The sequence below is a fragment of the Lycorma delicatula genome, chromosome 6, assembly GCF_047948215.1.
Source record: "Lycorma delicatula isolate Av1 chromosome 6, ASM4794821v1, whole genome shotgun sequence".
Taxonomy (NCBI): Eukaryota; Metazoa; Arthropoda; class Insecta; order Hemiptera; family Fulgoridae; genus Lycorma; species Lycorma delicatula.
Window position 1 is genome coordinate 127,335,224 of NC_134460.1, and position 22,335 is coordinate 127,357,558.

Consider the following 22,335-nt stretch of genomic DNA (forward strand, 5'->3'; position numbering starts at 1 on the left):
TGTAGGCGATTAAACATGAGAAGGAATGGAGAAGTGTTGCTCTCTTCCTCCCATGTCCTCACTTTTAATAGGCCGTTGCTGCCTGAAAAAATTAGAGCCGGAATCCATTGGTTGAATGTTGAATTGGTTGAATTTTATCCCACTTTATATTACATATCCCAACTATATATTATATTCAACAATATATTCAAATGGAAGGAAGGTCAATAAATACATATGATTACAATCACAGGCATGGTATATAATGTCACAGGCACATGGGTAGAAGTAAGGCATGATTACAATCACAGATCCATATGATAGGTTTTTCTGTACACATATCCAGAAAAAAATGAAATAAAATGTGAGAAGCAAAAATAACCGAAAACTTATATCTAAAGCTAGTGTTTTTGGTAAAATATTATAATATAACTATTTATAATTTATATTATATTTTAAACATTTACAATCTGTATTCAGAATTATAATTGTCTTCATAAATCAATTCAAGTCCTTTCTTGAATGGAAATGATATATGATAAACATTTTAAGTACATTATTACGGTTTTCATCAACAATGCCAAGTAATACTTAAGCAACTAACATAATTAATTCAAAGTATAAAGAGTATTAATAAATAATAAAATTTTATTAAAATTATGATTATAATGACCTTGAATACGATCAGCTCTAGATTTGTCTGGATGTGTATCTTTAACTTCTAATGCTGGTGGCCGTTGAGGTCTATCACCTTCAACACTTTCTTCATTTGAATTCCAATAAACTGTTGCTATAGTTGCTAAACATTTTAATTTCATATCACCACGTCTAAAATGTCTTCCTTCAACTCTAAACTCCAATCCAAGAGTAGTTGTTTCAAGTCCTTCACGACCAGTATAAACAACATATGGTCCTCGTAAATATGTCCCACTAGCCTAAAATAAAATATAGAAAAAAATAGATAAAAAGAAATAAAATTATTTATCAGTTATTAAATAAAACATAATTAATTGCTTTAATTACCTAGGATGTGATGTTTCCTATGAAAATGATCTGGATATTAAGAATAAAATTGTAAAATTTAATTTAATTTGTAGAACAATTCATAATTTGCTGGGATGCAAGACAAGACACCAGACTAAAATTCTATAAAATGGTGACTGTTCCTACTTATGTATGACTTGTTGTATGATAACAAGACATTGTCAGATATCTCTGATACATTTTGCACACAACGTGAGACTTTTCATTTATGCTAATGTAAACAAGAACTTGAAGTTAAAAATAAAGCATGTGAACAGGATTTGATACCTATTAACACAAAAGATCACAGATATGAAACAATTTGAGCTGATTTTTGTACTTATAATCTGCATATTAAAATAGTATTAACTTTTTAAAGCATGAGAACAAAAGAAATTTTTTTTTTAATTTATAGATCTGAAAATAATGAAGGTAGCACTAAAACAAGATAACTATCTGTAGGTCTTGTATAGTTATTTAAAAGGCATAAACTGGAATAAAATAAAAATATGTTTTCAAAACTGATGGTAGAATTCTCCACTGGGTCTTGCAATCATATTCATCCTAACAGATTTTGAGATAAAAAACCCATAACACACTTGCTTCTCTTTCAGTATTACCATTTTATAATACTGAATGTAAGTATACAAGTACAAAGTTGCAATTGCAATGACTATATTTTCTTCAGTTTTAGTGATAAACTTAACCTTATTCAGTAGCTTGCTTTACAATTTAAATAGAGAGACAGTTAGTTATAATTTTTTAGTAACCAAAAATCGAAGCCTTTTATTCATAAGAAGTAACCTCTGACTCCAATCCAATTCAAAATTTGTGATGAAATTAACACTAATTTTTATTTATATAACAGTCATCTGATTCAATAGTTTTTTAAAAGTTATTTTAGCTACTTGGACGATCCACATAACACAGAAATAAAGCACATGAGGCAACTGACTGGTCATTTGTAAATGCCACTGTTGACACTAGTAATGACACTAGTGACATGAGTTTTTTCATCATATTGGTTAAAATATTGTTAACTATAAGGATAATGGAAGCAGCTTATTTAATAGCCAAATAGCCATTAGAGTATTTTACATTAGAGGGTGAAAATTTTAAATTATTTAGGGTGTTCATTGTGATGGTGTTCTATTGGCTAAGTTTTTAAAAAAATGTATGTGACAGTAAGCTGTTAAGGTATCTCTGTAGCTATTACATACATAACATCAGTCCTTAAAAGCTTTTAAATTCATGTTTAATTCATTCAACTCCTTGGCTGACTGAAGTGATCAAAACAAACAAAATGCAAATAACGGATCTGAATTCTTTAAAAGTGTCATAAAATAAACTCTAACAATAAATAAAAATTTTAAAAAAGTTAATAAAAGTAGGCTTTTAAGAAAATTTTCTATAATTGGTTTTATTATTTTACTTAGGATAAAAATAAAATCAAAATACAAGTTTACCATCTCATTTTCTTAAATTTTCATGTTAATTCTTTGAATATCAGAATGACATCAGGCTATATGTGTAAATCTCATTGTGCTATAAGAATAAGCAGTGATGAAAAAAAAAGAATATTACAAAAACTTTTCAAAATATTTAAAAACTTGCTTTATACGTTTTATTCATACTTTAAATCAAATTATTATCATACATTGTATGAATTAAATTAGTAGGTTAATTTGTATTTCAAAAGATAACATCATATATTGAAATTTCTAACATATTTATAAAATATCAAAAAAATGTTCAATCAAACATTTATTTACAAAGTAACAAAATAGTGAAGTTTTTGCATAGTGAAGTTTTTATTTTATTTACTTAATAAACTATCACAACTTTCATCAATCGGCAATGTCAGGAAGTATGTTAAATTAAGGATGTAAGATTTGAGGACAAACATGAAAAAAAAAACATTCTGAGTTAAAGAAAACCAACTAAAAGTAACTACCAATCATCCATGTGATCTATATAAATAAAGATGTGAAATTTAATAAAACCACTCTTATTAAAATTATGTACAAGATAACTAACCAACTAGGTCATTCTATAAATTTTTTCATGACATACCTTACCTGACGTTAAAAAAATATTAAATAATGACACAAAATATTAAATGTGGCATAATTTACAAAGTAAATCTGTTGATGAACCTTATAAAGGTCTAAGAAAGGTCTAATGTCAATCACATTACTTTAAAAATCCTCTAAAGATTAAACACAACAGACAGAAAAATAACAGAAAGAATTAATCAATCTCAATAGAACCCATGGTTGTGCAACAAATTTTTTGGCTTAACAAAATTAAATAACTTTGAATGGAAAGTACTTTCAAAACCTTTTGCAGGTACTAATAATATAACTACAAGGTGATAATCTGTGCCACTGACTAGTCACCCTTTCAGAAGATAGGACAAACTTGAGTAATCTTCTTAAAGAAAGAGCAAATGTTAATTTTATATATAAATTAAGTAGATGTATTTCATTTATTTATAAACATATAACAGTTTGTGGAATAATTCTCTGCCAATTCTAAATATATTTTGTAGACAGTAATCAAGTTTGGACTAATAGTACACGAAAAGATTTTAGTTATATTAAGTACCTCATTCACAGTTAATAAAAGGTATTTACAGTACCCTATTCATATTAAGTTAATACTTGGAGAAACAGGTATTAATACTTATTTTAGCAAATACTTTCTAAAACCTTCAGTGAATTGCACTGGACAAATTTTCATCACTCTGTGACTTGGCCATCAACATGATGAGAGTTACTCTTAATAAAAATCAACACAGTCTTTGGATGTTGTTGACCATATGGGTTTCATTTAATTAAATGTAGTTGCTACAATCTTTCCTCACATCTTGCTTACTTATATAAGAGCACCTTTATAGAACTATATGATTTGGCCAACCAAACCTTCTTCAACCTTTTTATCTGTCTTTTCTTCCAGTATCTGTTGTTCTATTATACCAGATTATACCAGTATCTGTTTAATTTATTTGGAAAACTTTCAGCTATAAAATCATTTTTAAAATAAGATAAATATTAACTATTAAAATAAATATTATAAAAAGATTAGTATTACAATTATAAATAACTTTAATAAGCAATGATTTTTTAAATAAAATGGTTAATCATTCTAAATCAAGAGTTTAAATTTCATTGTAATGTTTTTTCCCTTTCGGTTATAATCTAAACAAGGTTGAGCATATTCATAAAGTCTTTCACTTCTAACTTTTCTAATCAGCAATTCATGAGGGTTTGGAAAATTAAACAATTTCAACAAAATTTATTGAGCCATAAAATTGTATTTTATTTGTACATAAAAAATAAATTAAATGAAAACATTACTATCAAGTATAAAGAATTTATTCCTAATGTAAAACATTTTAAACATTACTTAAATAGATTCTGGTTTAATGAGTATGCATTGTAACATGAAGTCTTTTGTTGCTTATGTGTTGTAATAGAAGTGGATGAGCCCAAATAAACTTACAGGTAAAATACCATTGTACACAAAAGAGGTAAACATGATTTGGTAGGGAATTTACAGAAGAAGAATAGCTTAAGAGATACGCTTTCAATTTATATACAGTAAGCTTTGTACAGTAACATGACCACAATAAAAGTATACTTTTTCATGAAAATAAATGATTTACTCATTTATATAAAGTAACTACCTTAACATCTGCACAGATCAATCAAGAAAAACAAAAATAATAATAACGTATTTAGTCAGTATAAATGTAAAAAAATAAAAATAATTTGAAAAAATAATGTGAATTGTATTAAAGTGTAGTAATAAATAATAAAATTAGTTCAAATGAAATAACATTTTTTTATGTTTTACATAACATAATATTGATAAATAATTCTTATAAATTAAATCTTGACCTATAGTGACAAAAAGGGACAGTGTTAGTATTTTGAAAATGTGAAAACTACATTATATTATATGTAAAATTATTTGGGTGGGTTAGTTAAAATCTACAAAACTTGCTGCTTGAAGTTTTGTTAAACCTTCTAATCCCCGTAAAAAACCTAACATTGAATTGTAAATGGCCATGCTGGCTATGCTGGTCAAGTAGGAAGGGGATGAAAGTTATTGGTTATTTATTCAATAAATACTACAGAAGGTTATAAAAAAAATTTAGATTTTTACATTTGAAATGCAATTAGTAACTTGTGATAAGGATTTAAATTTAAAATAAATTAAATTTCTTTTTTAGATTAAAAAACTGAGTTCAAAAACAAAAAAATTATTTACATTTTTTAAATTAAAAAAATATATTTTTTGTCACAAAAAATATTTATTAAAAAAAAAAAAAAAATAGTAGTTTTTGTTACCATGGGCCATTGAGTTAGGATGGGTAAAATATATTTTTACAGTGGTTTGAAGGTCTATTGATGTAGGAAATACAGATGTAAAAAACTCCTTTTCTGAAGCAAAATATGGTTAAAAAAATAAAAATATATAGTCATTTTTTGGTAGAGGGGGTGAATATTAAATTAAAAAAACTTTAACATTTGTAAAAGAAATGTTTTGTTAAAGTGCCCCAGTAAAGATTTAACATCTTATTTTGGCCAAAAGAGCCCTCCTCTTTTCCAGTTTTTTGCAAAACTTTATATATTCTTTTCTCTCCCACCACAATGGTAGTACTGTGTGGTACAAACTATTAACTTTGAAGAAAATTGGTTAATGGAATTCAAAGTTATAAGAGCAAATGCAGGCCAACAACATACGAGGTCTATAAATAAAGTAATGAGACTATTATTTTTTTGGCAGCCAAAGTAGCAACACTGCCACTTTACAAGTCACTTTATAAGTTACTAGTAAACATATGGTTATATGAACAGCTGATGTATATCAGGTATTAATATTTTTATTCTATTGTTGCCAGGTGAGATGTAAGGCAATAAACTTTTCATGAAACGAGTTTATGCTGTATGTTACTTGTGAGTGATACTACGTATGAACAGTATTGTCAATCAAGTATTGTGTTAAACTCGATGAGAATGCTATTGAAACGTTTTAAAAATTGAAAAGGATCTATGGAGATGACACTGTCACAAGCCCTAGTTTTTAAGTGGTTTAAATAATTTTCAGATGGCCAGGAATCAGTTGTGGACAATCCATGCGCATCAGAGACTTGATACGGTATGAGTGGCAATTAACTGTCAGAATGATTTCAGAACAATTGAATTTAAACCACAGTCCATCAAATTTTGACAAACGAACTGGACATGAAAAAAGGTTGTGCAAAATTGGTTCAAAAAACCTCACTGTTGAACAGAAGTACAAGAGGGTGGAAGTGTGCTACAATCTTCTAGGGCGAATTGAAACTGATCCTGATTTTCTAAAAAAATGTTGTAACTGGTGATGAATTTTCGATATTTGAGTACAACCCAGAAACAAAACACCAGAGCAAGGAAGTGAGCAAGCACACTTCAAACTCACCACGTCTCAAAAAAAGCAAAAATGAGCAAATCAAAATGAAAAACCATTTATTTGTTTTTTCGATAGTAATGGCATTGTCCATAAGACATTTTTGCCTACAGGCAAATCATTATGTTTAATCATTAATGTAAATCATTATGTTTACTGAGAAATTCTTGAAAGACTGCAGAAAAGAGTTGCCTACATGAGACCAGCCATCAAAGACAACTGGATTCTGCATCATGACAATGCACTGTTAATTAATGAGTTTTTGGCAAAGAAAAACATTCCTGTAGTTCCTCAACCACCTTATTCACCTGACTTGAATCCCTGTGTCAATGTAGATACAATGTATAATTGGATTGTAAATAAAAAGTTTTTCTGAACCAGTCTCATTACTTTATTTACAGACCTCGTACATATGAACATAAGTACAAATGTCCATTTGACAAAAATAAATCGTTTGGAGTTGGGTGCATTGAAATACAAAGTGTTTTTTAGCAGATTATTTAAAATTTATTCAAAAACAAAAATTTTTTTAAAGATAAAAATACCCTTTAAGGCACAAAACTTAAAAATGACCAATTTTCCAGGTTATTTTGACTGATCTGTTACATTCCTGTTATAACTATATCAGCATATATTGCTATAATTTGGAAGGTAAAAGAACCACTTCATGTCTTACACACATACACACACCCACACACACACACACACACACACACACACACACACACACACACACACACACACACACACACACACCCACCCACACACACACACACACACGTAATGATAAAGAATATGTTGTGTAAAGTTTTTGTTTTACACTAAACAACTCTTTTTATAATACTTACTAACATATATCCAATTAATATTTGTAAGAATGAGAATAAATAATTCATAATAAAACATTAATCACTATATACAATAACTTTTGTTTTATAATTCAATTAAATATAGGTAGAAGATTTTAGATAAGTTATAAATTTCTATTATGATTGTTGAATTCGGGCTGCTAATACATGTACAAATGTTACCCTCAAATATAGAGCTAGGAACATAATTAGACCTACAATTATGTGTAAAACTAATAGTTGGAGAACAGATAGATGTAAATTGCACAATGCGCAATGCAGGACTGAAATGGATGTGAATACCACTATAATCAGTTTACATACAAACGTTCATTATTTACTGTCAATTGAGTTCTCACCTCAGACTAGTTTACAATAATAACTGATCATTGCTGTATTAAACATCCAACTCAATAGATGAATATGTATTTGCAAACCAATGAATATTTGAAATGTAGAATATTTATAACAGAGTTTACAATACATTTTAATTTTTATATACTAGTTTTATTTAAAAGTGTAATGAGTTTAGTTAAAAACACTAACCTGGATACACAAGGGAATACTACCTTTGATCCATGTTTTATCTTTTCAAGGGACATATTTTTTTTACATCCTATAAAGGAAAATAATTGTGGTGGTGAAAATACAAGTAACTAACTATAAATAATGAACATTTGTATGCAAATTAATTACAACAGCTAATAATAAAAACAGTCATTATGTAATTTAGATAACTTAAATTTCTCTATACAAAATATAGCTTTTATCAATTTATTCAGTTATCAATATGCAGTAATTAAACTATTTTTACCTTGTTATAGATTTTTAATCAAATATTCTGTCTGTATTTTTATAAAGGCCATTAGAGAATAAATAGAAAATGTAACATATTTGGTCAAACTAGGACTCGTGGTTATTTGACCAACACACTCTTATTCTAAATGATAAAAAAGCATACATATATGACACTTTCTTCAATAGCAGACAACCATTCACTAGAGCAAACCATCCCAACAAATTTAATATTTCTCACCAAACTGCATAGGGCTAATCAGACCTGCAAACCATTCAGACAGAGGTGGGGTTTATAGTGTCCCTTAATGGAAAGAGTAAATAAATTAAAGTATTAAGCAATTCTCATGGATACACACTTAAAATGGAACACTCATATTAATAACATGTGTCATAAGTTAAAATATATTATTCATAAGTTTTACAAAATAAACAACTCAAAGACAATAATATAATGAGAATTATATATTCAGTCTCTGCCCAATCTATGTTCCAATATGGAATCATAGCTTGGGGTGAAGCATTAGAAACCCATTTTAACAAAATAAATACAATTCAAAAACATATAATAAGAGTGGATCAAGACATTACCCAGATTAATAAACTTCTTGATGTATTCAAAATTCTGATTGTTAGGTAATTATACATAAAAATCTAATATTTTAAATTCTATAAATACAATCCACCTAGTATAGAATATTGAGATAAGCGTATTTTACCTTAATATTGAACAGTCATATTGATCATGTCATGCAGTAAAAGAACTTTCCACAAACACTGTATTTGGTATGTAAAGTTGTAATCATATTAAATTTAAAAATAAATATGTAATCCAAAATTCACATGTGTCAATTTATTGTGCACCACTCGGCATGATATTATATGCACTTATTAATTCTATTTCTGATATTAATACAAATTTAGAAGAAATATTAGACATTAATAAAGATGACATAAAATTAAATATGTCAGAAAAATATTACATATATAATTTTTTTTTTTGTCTTCAGTCATTTGACTGGCTTGATGCAGCTCTCCAAGATTCCCTATCTAGTGCTAGTCGTTTCATTTCAGTATACCCTCTACATCCTACATCCCTAACAATTTGTTTTACATATTCCAAACGTGGCCTGCCTACACAATTTTTTCCTTCTACCTGTCCTTCCAATATTAAAGCGACTATTCCAGGATGCCTTAGTATGTGGCCTATAAGTCTGTCTCTTCTTTTAACTATATTTTTCCAAATGCTTCTTTCTTCATCTATTTGCCGCAGTACCTCTTCATTTGTCACTTTATTCACCCATCTGATTTTTAACATTCTCCTATAGCACCACATTTCAAAAGCTTCTAATCTTTTCTTCTCAGATACTCCGATTGTCCAAGTTTCACCTCCATATAAAGCGACACTCCAAACATACACTTTCAAAAATCTTTTCCTGACATTTAAATTAATTTTTGATGTAAACAAATTATATTTCTTACTGAAGGCTCGTTTAGCTTGTGCTATTCGGCATTTTATATCGTTCCTACTTCGTCCATCTTTAGTAATTCTACTTCCCAAATAACAAAATTCTTCTACCTCCATAATCTTTTCTCCTCCTACTTTCACATTCAGTGGTCCATCTTTGTTATTTCTACTACACTTCATTACTTTTGTTTTGTTCTTGTTTATTTTCATGCGATAGTTCTTGCGTAGGACTTCATCTATGCCGTTCATTGTTTCTTCTAAATCCTTTTTACTCTCGGCTAGAATTACTATATCATCAGCAAATCGTAGCATCTTTATCTTTTCACCTTGTACTGTTACTCCGAATCTAAATTGTTCTTTAACATCATTAACTGCTAGTTCCATGTAAAGATTAAAAAGTAACGGAGATAGGGAACATCCTTGTCGGACTCCCTTTCTTATTACGGCTTCTTTCTTATGTTCTTCAATTGTTACTGTTGCTGTTTGGTTCCTGTACATGTTAGCAATTGTTCTTCTATCTCTGTATTTGAACCCTAATTTTTTTAAAATGCTGACATTTTATTCCAGTCTACGTTATCGAATGCCTTTTCTAGGTCTATAAACGCCAAGTATGTTGGTTTGTTTTTCTTTAATCTTCCTTCTACTATTAATCTGAGGCCTAAAATTGCTTCCCTTGTCCCTATACTTTTCCTGAAACCAAATTGGTCTTCTCCTAACACTTCTTCCACTCTCCTCTCAATTCTTCTGTATAGAATTCTAGTTAAGATTTTTGATGCATGACTAGTTAAACTAATTGTTCTGTATTCTTCACATTTATCTGCCCCTGCTTTCTTTGGTATCATGACTATAACACTTTTTTTTAAGTCTGACGGAAATTCCCCTTTTTCATAAATATTACACACCAGTTTGTATAATCTATCAATCGCTTCCTCACCTGCACTGCGCAGTAATTCTACAGGTATTCCGTCTATTCCAGGAGCCTTTCTGCCATTTAAATCTTTTAATGCTCTCTTAAATTCAGATCTCAGTATTGTTTCTCCCATTTCATCCTCCTCAACTTCCTCTTCTTCCTCTATAACACCATTTTCTAATTCATTTCCTCCGTATAACTCTTCAATATATTCCACCCATCTATCGACTTTACCTTTCGTATTATATATTGGTGTACCATCTTTGTTTAACACATTATTAGATTTTAATTTGTGTACCCCAAAATTTTCCTTAACTTTCCTGTATGCTCCGTCTATTTTACCAATGTCCATTTCCCTTTCCACTTCCGAACACTTTTCTTTCACTAATTTACACTTCCTGTTCAAAATATTTCTTAAGTGTCAACAGTTTCTTTTACCTATTTCATCACTAGCATTCTTATATGTCCATCCATCAGCAGCAATATATCCTTTGTATCCTTTGATATTCAAGGTTTTCTACCAGTTCTTTTTATTCTACCTATGTTCGCTTTTGCTGATTTAAGAAACTCCTTTTTAACATTTTCCCATTCTTCTTCTACATTTTCTATCTTATCTTTTTTACTCAGACCTCTTGCGATGTCCTCCTCAAAAATCTTCTTTACCTCCTCTTCCTCAAGCTTCTCTAAATTCCACCGACTCATCTGACACCTTTTCTTCAGGTTTTTAAACCCCAATCTACATTTCATTATCAGCAAATTATGGTCGCTATCAATGTCTGCTCCAGGGTAAGTTTTGCAGTCAACGAGTTGATTTCTTAATCTTTGCTTAACCATGATATAATCTATCTGATACCTTGCAGTATCGCCTGGCTTTTTCAAAGTGTATATTCTTCTATTATGATTTTTAAATTGGGTGTTGGCAATTACTAAATTATACTTCGTGCAAAACTCTATAAGTCGGTCCCCTCTTTCATTCCTTTTGCCCAGCCCGTATTCACCCACTACATTTCCTTCCTTGCCTTTTCCAATGCTTGCATTCCAATCTCCAACTATTATTAAATTTTCATCTCCTTTTACGTGTTTAATTGCTTCATCAATCTCTTCGTATACACACTCTACCTCATCATCATCATGGGCGCTTGTAGCCATATAGACGTTAACAATCATTGTCGGTTTAGGTTTTGATTTTATCCTTATTACAATGATTCTATAGTTATAGTTATGAAATACTCTACTCTCTTCCCTATCTTCTTGTTCATTATGAAACCTGCCTGCCCATTATTTGAAGCTGAGTTAATTACTCTAAAATCACCTGACCAAAAGTCGCCTTCCTCTTCCCACCGAACCTTACTAATTCCTACTACATCCTTTATCCTATCCATTTCCCTTTTTTAAATTTTCTAGCCTACCAACCTTTTTTAAGCTTCTAACATTCCACGCTCCGACTCGTAGAATGTTATTTTTTAATTTTCTGTACATATATAAATACAAACAAAATTTCAGTTTGATAAACTATCAGGCAGTGTTTGATGGAGAAAGCCTTTTAAAACTGCAACAGGTATCACTATTCATATAATAAATTAATACGCAATTTTCATTATTTTAGTATTTTTAATGTACAGTTTAATTAAATATTGCAGTCATGCACGATTCCAAGAAAGTACTTTCATGGTAAAATTTAGGTAAGATATGTCTTATCTCAATATTCTGTACCAAGTGGATAATATTCATAGAATTTAAAATATAATTTAATAGTTCTGAGGAATAACATGAATCTTAAAAATATTTTTTTCAATAAAATATAAATAAATAATAAATATAAATAAAAATAAAAATTTCTTTGCCACCTACAATTTACATATATTTTGCAATTACGCTGCTTATTGACAGTATGAATTAGACAATTCTACACTATTAACAAATTAGTAAATTTGTCCCTAAGTCATTTTATTATTAATAAAATCATTAAATCAATGGGTACAGAAATAAATAAATGGATTGTGTCTGAAAATATTTTTTCTCTAATCTGTTAATGGAATAATGCAATGCATTTTCTTAAATATCTTTTCAGTTTAAGCAGTTAATCACTTCAAATTATTAAGCATTGAAACTTCAATAAACCACCGCCTACATTTTACTTTTCTATTCTTATCTGTTACTTGTTGCTAGTGCTCAAATTTATGTTTTGCTGACTGCTTAAATATTTAAGATTAAAAAGGATTTTTTTATTTATTTAAGCATCATTTGTACTTTGTTACTAATAAATGTAAAAACAAAAAAATAAAATATTTATGGCAAAAATCAAATTATACTGCACAGGAGTTTCTTCTTCTCGGACAAAATTTAAAAATTTTTAAGACTAATTTTGATGATTTTCTGAAAATTTTTGCTATTTTCTTACCTTAATATTCTTAAGTATAAAATTTATTCAAATTTTATATTCCATTAATTAAACAGATTGGAAATTAAAAAAATATGTGTTTAAAGTCTATTCCCTTAGCAGGTAGTTAATATAAATTCTATGTAGGTATTTCTGAGAAACATAATACTTTTGTGTCAGATTTCGGCTTTCTTATGCTAGAGAAAGATAATTCTCAGTTACTTAAAGAAGGGTTTTAGCGCAGTAGTTATAATATCATAGAGTAAAACTTATTTCATTCAAAACTAAGGAACTGTATAAAAAGTCTTATTATCCATAAATTTGAACAAAACAAGAAATGAGTTTTAATGTACTAAAATACAATCATCTATTTATTTACATGTGGATTGCGCTCACACTAAATGGTGCATAACCTAAAATCAAAATTAAGTTGGTATATTAAAACATAAGTCAGGGCCAGGTGTTGTTTAAATTATTATTTAGAAAAAAATTATTTACAGTTTCATTAATAGAAGATCAAATATTCAGAATTCCTTTAATAAAAGTTCACTTCTTATGCAAGCTGATTGAAAATATCTATCTTCATTAAAATCTTCTAAACCAACTTGTGTGAGTATTAAAATTATTTTGTTAATTTAGCAGAACATTTTTCAGTTTTAGCCTTATCTGGAGTTCTATTTAATTGAATGGTTTTGTAACATTTGCATAAAACATTTTAACCCATCATGAACAATTTCAGAACTTTGCAAATCTTCTCACTTTTATTTTATGTGATTTAAGAAAAAAAAAAAAATTCTTATGTAGGTAGGTATTGTAATGGTGAGAATGGAAAATACCCTTAATAAGTTAGTTTCCTCTTTTTTCTATTTTTACATAATAATCTTTTTTTTAAATTAAGTATTAAGCATTTTGTACCAAATTTGAAGTTCTTTAGTTCTTGGTTTACTTAGGTTAAGTAAACCAAGAGTAATACAATGAAATGTGTAAAAGAATGACATAATGAACATTAAGCTATCAGAAATTGAGAATAACTGAACAGGTAGTAACTGGAATGATAGTATTGATTGATGATTAACTTTCTTTTGTTTAGATTGTGTTACTTGAAGAAAAAACAAATTTTGTTTAACTTAAAAGAAGATACAGGTTAAGAACAGAGCACAAAGATCAGGATAATGTGTAGTAGTCATGAAAATAATACTGAAAATGGAAATATAGATTCTCAGTTGCTTTAATCTGTTTCCATAAATATTAATTACAAAAAATTGTTATGAATCAATAAAAATAAAATGATTTACTTTCTAAGTAACTTATCTTTATTGTAATAAATGTAATTAAATCATGTTTGGAAATCAGATAATTTTTATAAATATGACATTAATTATTTGTCATTTAATGGATGAGATAAATTTCATTTTATTTTTATTTGGGTATAATTATTTAATTCCAAGTAACAATAATAATAGAAATAACTAATCAATAAATAAGATGGGAATCTGGTGTGTATAAAGTACATCTGTATATTACAGATGAACATAAATTACTTCTTCTCCTAAATAATCCTTGAGAAATATATATTCCTTTTATTTTACAATTTACTTCCAAACTTTTGCTGTTTTCGTTTAAAAACATCACTGACTTTTTTTCAACTTCTAGCATAGGATGCTTTATTATTACTGAAAATGGTTAAATGTTTTTAAGGATGGCTAGGCTAGTGTCTTATATCAGATTGCCTATGACTATTTATGATTTATAATATATATATATATATATATAAGGTAGAGGTTATAAATAAATACAGAGAGAGAGTTATGTATGTTGTGTTTGGTTATTTTGAAAAATGTTAATGTAGATTACAAAAAAGATTCATTATGAAAATTTCAAACATATAATATAAAGGTGTTAGATTAATTATTAATTGCACCATAAATAATAGTCTAGATGCAATTAAATGTGTAATACAATAAGCTTCTTATATAAAAGTTTGTTATAAAATTATCTCTCTTAAAAAGGCTATTAAATATAGTTAGTTTTCTATAGAAAAGTTTACTTAAAATGTTTTTAATATGATAACAACAAAAACTTTAAAAGGATAAAGACTCTTGAACAAAGGAGATAAGTTGGACGTGTTGAATAAAAACTCTGATTTATGGTTTGTTTTAATTAACCACATGAATAAGTAAATAGTGTACAACCATATATGGTATATAAGTGTGCTAACGATGATTAAGTATTTAAAAATAATCATGTTAAATAACCACAAAATTAATATCGAATGTTACAATTTTTTAATTACTTTTTAATATATGTTAGAAAACTAAAAAAGTTATTTTTGGGTTGTTGTTCATTCCTATTATGAAGCAGTAAAATTTTTAAAATTATTTTCCAAAATCAAAGTTATAAAAACCGAGAAAAACTCTGAAGAAATCTTTAGGAAGAAGATTCATTCACATATTAAGAAAGGGAGTAAATTTATTCACAGTGTTTTAATAATAAAAATTGAAATTCATAATAACATAATTATTTACATCATAAGATAAACACATGTGCTAATTTTGGGAGATCAGTATTTTTAATTCAATATTTTCAAACCACACTAAGACTATGTTATAATATTAACCACTGTAAGGATTAAATAATGAGAAAATTAAATAATCACATATTTTAAACTGATTCCTAAGATTAATTTAGTTAAAAAAAAAAGTCTGGTGCAGTATTTCTGCATGTTGGTATTTTTTATACGTTGTCATTTTCTTAAGATTATAAATTTGTTGATATCTTATAAAAAAGTTATTTTACTGAGACAGCAACAATACAATCTGTGTTTACATGATGTTTGCAGGATTGGCTAAATAATAATCTTGGCAGGTAACATACTGGTAGATAAATGCATTATAGTATAAGTCTGAACATGGAAGTTTTTCTTCTTCTACAAAAGTTAACAGGTGTTGTTCATAGAAATGTGCTTTATTTATCCAGACGTAGAAAACTTATACTGCAAGGCAAACATGTTTCACAGCATTGTGGGAATAATATGCTAATATTTACTATCTCCTTTCCTTGGCCTTGAATAAACAGCAATATGAATTTTTTTGTATGAGATCAGTGGTTAACAATAAAAGTAAAAAAAAAACTTATCATATAAATCTCTAAATATTGCAATACATGTGTTGCAATCATAGTGTTTGATATCTTTTAATGTTGCACTATATAAATGGCTATCATTATCCCTCCCAAACAAAAGGTTGTGGTAACTATAATTCAGCTTGTAGTCACTTAAGTTAATAAATAATATTCTTTTTTTGTATCAACTAATAGTGATTTTCGACCTGAACATAATGAAACATTGCTAATTTGAATATCAGTAATTAGGATAATTCAATACTTTGAGTTTTCCCTCAGTCACTTGAATGTACTACATAATGCAATCTAAAAACTCACAATAATCTAATAATACGTTTTGCCACTGTAACATATATAAAAGATATCTTTTACTATGTGCTCAAGGATAATGTTTTGGTGAAGGGGTTTATCTAAGGTATCAATTGCATGTAGTTACAAGTTATTCAAAATGCTGGCAAAGGGGTGTGTAACTTTCCAGCAATGCCCTTGACAGATTTTTATTTAAAATTTGTGACTGAGTTTTTAAATATTAATAACTTATTATTTTTATTTAAAATCAATCAAATCAATTATTAAATACAAATAGAAAATTATTCAAGATGAATTGAGTAAATGATTTTGGAAATCAGTTTCTTTAACATGTTTCTAGAGGTTCTGTTAATATTTCAATAGGTGGAACACCAAATATAGCAATGTTTAAAATTAATAACTCTGTAAGATTCCATTATAAGGAAACATTTCAATTAAATTTTGAGTTTAATATAAAATTTGTTTACTGATATTAGAAGAAAAATAATAAGATGTGAAATGGGATACCGCCTTACCTGCTGTCTGTGGGAGCCTAAAAATTAACGCAATTAAAATATCATGCCCAGAATTACTTTGGCATAATTTTGTGCTTAATGATTGAGATAGTTTAGAAATATTAATTAAAATATAAATGACAATTATTTTGGGTATGGCTGTATTCCCTTGACAGATTGGGAGCAAAATGAACTGCATTTAAAAAATATGTTAGTATAAAAAAAGAAATATAATAAACAAATATATTATTTATTTATTTTAATATGCATTATTTCAAATACTACTGGTATTACTTGAAACTCATTACTCTTAAGAGAAGTAGTATTTGAATAATTAATTAATAAAGGAATGGTGCACATTAAGTAAATTAAGTGCTGTTACTAATGTTAATAATTAATGAATCATAACTTCTCATTAGTGGAGTGCAGTGCTAAATAAGCCACACATTAGAGATATTATTACATTATCTTAAGCAAAATAACAACAAGAAAAAAATTTGTAACTCAGTATTTTCTTTGATGAAGGAATATAATTATTGTTAATAGATTACTGCAATAATACATAATTATTGCAATTTAGTAATAACAGATTGTATAGAAAATAGAGTAACTTCTTTGAATCATAATAGTAAACATTTTTTTGTTTTAGTAGAGCAGGAAAAGCAAAGATTGAGCTTTTATTTCCTTTTTTGTTAAGAAAAAATCTAGTTTTATTGTAATTTAGCTTCAATGAAAATGTAGCTTGTAGGACTAAATATCATGTGCATTTTTTTGAGTTTGGCATATTGAGATAGAATCCTCAAGAAGACAAATAAAGAATGAATCACTTCACTTTTCTTAGTAATCCTAGGGTGGGATGATTGTTATTTATGAGGACAGGTGTGCTGTTGTTAGGATTTATTTGTATTTTATATCAAGTCATCTACATCTAATATATTTATGACTTTTAACATACATGCTCCAAGTCCAGTAATTTAACCTTAAAAGATATTAATAATTTGGAAATCTCAAAAGAAAAATGTGCTAGCTTCTTTTCAAAACAATGAATAGCTCTTAAATTTAACCTTTTGCTTGACATTAAATTAAGGGTGCTTAATTCTAGTGATTAATATAAATAATTATTTTTCCTCTAGCAGTTATTAATTATACTGATAAACATAATTTTTTTTTCCTAACATGCATTACATTATTTTAATCTCTTTTTTGATGCTGAAAACGAATATGAACTAAGAATCTCTATCACCCACCCATTTTAAATTTTAATTAAAGGATTTTTTTCCATTTTTCAATGTATAGTCAGCATTTTAAGCTCATGTATTGTATTTTGTTAGCTCATTTTTTATTGTTTATCTTTGCTACATAATTTGTAAGCTATAAATAAACAATACTAGACAAAGAATTAAATAATATCATCGTCACATATTATGACATAATATCTAATACTGAAGAGTGAGCCTTCATGGACAAGATTAATCATGTTTGTGCAGGTCAAAACATGTAGCTAAAAACACAGCTGCGTAGTTTGTATTAAGCACTGGATTTAGGAATGAATTAATTTTGTTCAGTATTATTGCTATCTTAAGTTTGTTAACAGTGCAGTGTCATAATGCCTTGAAATTGTGTAAATGATGTGGATGCCTTTTGTTATGTATGTGGTGAATTTACAGTAAAATTAAATAGAAAAAAAATTACACCTTTAAGTAAAAAAGAATATAATTTGTACTTACAGTGTAAAATTGGTGATCAGGATAAGATGTGGGCTCCTCATATAGTATGCACTAATTGTTCTGTATATTTTAAGAGTATGGCTGAAAGGTACACGGAAGGCTTTGCCATTTGGTGTACTTATGATTTGGCATGAACCAAGGATCATGTAACCGATTGTTACTTTTGTTTAACAAGTGTGTCTGGAATTTCTAAAAAAACTAAAGATACTGTAAGATATCCTTCATATGCAATCTGCAATCAGGCCTGTACCTCACAGTGAAATTATTCCAGTTCTTGAGCCATCTGTGAATGTATGTTTCGAAAGCAGCGGTGAAGAATCAGGCAGTACTGAAGAAGTCAACAATGATTTTGATTTTGAATTATCTTCCAATAAGCCACATCTTATATCACCAGATGAATTAAATGACTTGCTTAGGGATTTAAATTTATCAAAAAATCAAGTTGAACTGTTAGAATCAAGACTGCAATGTTGGAATTTACTTCAAAAAAAGATAAAAATTTCGGGCTTTTGAAGCTGAATAAAAGAACTTTCTCAATATTTTATTGATGAAAATAATTTGGTTTATTGCACAAATATTGATGAGCTTATGTTGCACTTAGGACAAGTTCATAAACCTGAAGACTTGAGCCTTTTCATACATTCGTCCAAATATAGAGTTTAAAAGTGGTGTTACTATACAACTGTAGCAAATATCCTTCAATACTAATCGCTTATGGTATTAATTTGAAAGATATATGATGTGATGTAAATAAAAATAAATTATAACAAACTTAGCTGGAACATATGTGGAACTATTTGAAAGTTATAGATATTTTGTTAGGCATGCAGTTGGGCTATACTAAGTACTTGTGTTTTCTTTGCGAATGGGGCAGCCGAGCTAGGGATAAACATTATGTTAACAAAGAGTGGAAGAAACAAGACAACTTAACTCCAAATGGGAAAAATACTATTCATAAGCCATTAGTTGAACCCAAAAAAATATATTTACTTCCTTTCCATATCAATCTAAAACTAATGAAAAATTTTGTAAAAACAAAGAAGAAGGATGGTCCCGGATTTTTGTACATCAGGCAGAAATTTTCAAATGTAAGTGAAAGAAAAATTAAAGAAGAAATATTTGTTGGTCCTCAAATAAGAGGGTTGTTCAAATATGATGCATTTAACTCAATGTTAAATAATGTAGAAAGTGCAGCTTGGGCTTCATTTAAAGAAGTTGGCAAACCTTTTCTCGGCAAAAGAAAAATACAACAATTACCACGATATTGTTAATCACCTTCTTACTTCATACAGAGCTATGGTTTGTAATATGTCTTTGAAAATACATTTCCTCCACTCACATCTGGATTTTTTCCTAGACAACCTTGGAGACGTAAGTGACGAACACGGTGAACATTTCCACCAAGACATTTTGGTGATGGAAAGCCGCTCTAAAGGGTTATGGAATACTAACATGCTAGCCGATAACTGTTGGACATTAATTCGGGATATGCCTGAGGCTATTTATAAAAAAAAAGCATCAGCTAAATCATTCTAACACAAGTATGGGTGTGCAAAATTATAAATTTTACAGATGTTATCCCTTAATTTTTTTTGAAGCGTAATTTATTTAAAACAAAGGGTGATAGAAAAATTGTATTTACAGATCTGTAATGTATGAACAAAAGCAATTCAAGAAATGGTATCACACTTAGAGAAACATTAAACATTTTTTTTTCTATCACAGTTATTATTATTAACTGAATAATTAATTAATCTTACCTGTTCACCATTGATAAACCATGTAAGATGTGCAGCAGGTTTTGATCGACCAGATGTGCAATTTAATCGCACAGTATCACCTATCTGATATCGAGGACGTCCTCCCGTAATGCGAGGGCCTTCCTCTGGTAATGCTAATAATAATAATAATAAAAAATAATTATTAATATGTTTAAAGAAATGTGCCAATAATCAATAACATTGTTCCTAAACTTTCTTTTATAAAACAGCAGTTTATATGTTGTTATTCTATGGTAAAAAATTAAAGTTAAAGTTTGAAAAAATATTAAAAATTCAAAGTAAAAGTTAGTAGATAAAAAAAATGGTATAACAAAATGAAATTACTGAATTCAAATTTCATGAAAATTCTTAATAGTAAAAAATTATTTTCATTAATCTTATTATTTAAGAAATTAATTTTACAATATTAATAAATATTTATATATATATATACATATATTTAAAAAAACCATGTAGATAGAAAACAAATGTTTTTTTTTAATAAGACATAAAAAGTATCATTAGTATAAGTTAGTATCAGAAAACATACTGACTATCTATAAAATACAACTTTCTTAACTAATCTGTTTTTTGTCTACTTAGAATATCATAATAACATGAAAAATAACATCAAAAAATAAAATATTATGATAATAACATGAAAAAGTCTACTCGGATACAAGGAATATTATAAGTTTATATATATGCTTTAACAGCAAGAAAACTTATTGCAAATGTCGTTTATCAACTTAATATTGACTACTGTAACAGACATATTCATATTATATTTAAAATTTTACAAGGTATGTTCTGCTGTCAATTTATTGATGGCAGAACATTTCTTGTAAAATTACAAAACAATAAATTAATACAAAACAATAAATTAAATATAAATATTTTATTTTGACAGTTTAAGACAAACATTTTTCTGGCTAACAACAGATTGTTAGAAAAAAATTTAATATTGCATAAGTTTTAATATGTTTTTGCTTTGTAACAAAACTTTTGCATTTTAATACTTTACCTAACACTACAACTCTAAAGAGAATTAATATTTTTCATTGTAACTCAAGTTTACTGGCTTTAAGGATTAACATTTAGCATACCAAAATAAAATGACATGGTGAATTCCTTTAACAGTAATAAACTAGAAAAAACTGGATTGCCCTACTTTATTTAAGGCACTTCATGCTTAAGTATACTGAACTGCACACTATAACCATAATCTACAAAAAAAAATAATCAAGAGTAGAGAATTATCAAAAAAATAAAAATAAATAAATAAAACGTAAATAAATAAAGGTTAAAAGTTTAAATAATAAAAAAGTATATTTTATTTGATGGAAAAAATAGGAGAAAAATGGTACATTGAAAGAAAATAAATATTAAAGTGAGAACATCAAAGATGAATTAAATAATTTTGAGTGAAAAATTCTGTGAAGATAAAAGAAACAAATATATTAATTCTGAATTTTTTTTATAGGCACATCACCAATTAAAGTCATTAGCGACTTATCAGTGTAATGTAACTGTACCAATAAATGTGTAGTCTTGAACAAACTCAGGCCTTATAAAATCCTAGTTAAAAGTTTCCTTAAATCGAGAGCTCGTGCTGTCCCAGGAACTCATTCAGGCAGTGAAACGCCTACTGCGCGATAAGGCTCCAAGCCCGGATGCCTTGCCAAATTTAGTGGTCAAGCAGACAATTGTGGCACATGTTGATGTTTTTCTAGAGACATATAACGCCTGTTTGGAAGAGGGGCTCTTCCCTGAACTTTGGAAGAGATAATGTTTTGTCCTAGTACTGAAACCTGGCCGTGATCCGGCTCTCCTGTCTTCCTTTCGCCCCCTAGTGATGATTGATGCGATAGGAAAAAAGTCATGGAGCAAATGATACAGCAGAGATTGGTCCGAATAATTGAGGACTCTGGTGGATTTTTGATGAGGCAATTTGGCTTATGAGCTGGAAAGTCTTCATTGGACGCGGGGGCAGAGGTGACGGATGTGGTCTGTAATTTCCTTGCTGAAGGGAAGATGTGCGCGTTAGATGTGAGAAACACATTTAATT

The 22,335-nt window shown here is 28.3% G+C and overlaps 1 protein-coding gene across 1 annotated transcript in view; it reads right to left on the minus strand.

Moving 5' to 3' along the window:
* Positions 1-587: 587 nt before the first annotated feature.
* Positions 588-22,335, minus strand: part of LOC142326931 (junctional adhesion molecule 2A-like) — a gene marked incomplete at its 5' end in the record, with an annotated part of 106,834 nt that continues 85,086 nt past the window's right edge. Inside the window, 2 exons of the mRNA XM_075369660.1 lie at positions 588-914; positions 20,268-20,401. Coding sequence (XP_075225775.1) covers positions 588-914; positions 20,268-20,401 — 461 coding nt within the window. The remainder of the gene's footprint in view (positions 915-20,267; positions 20,402-22,335) is intronic.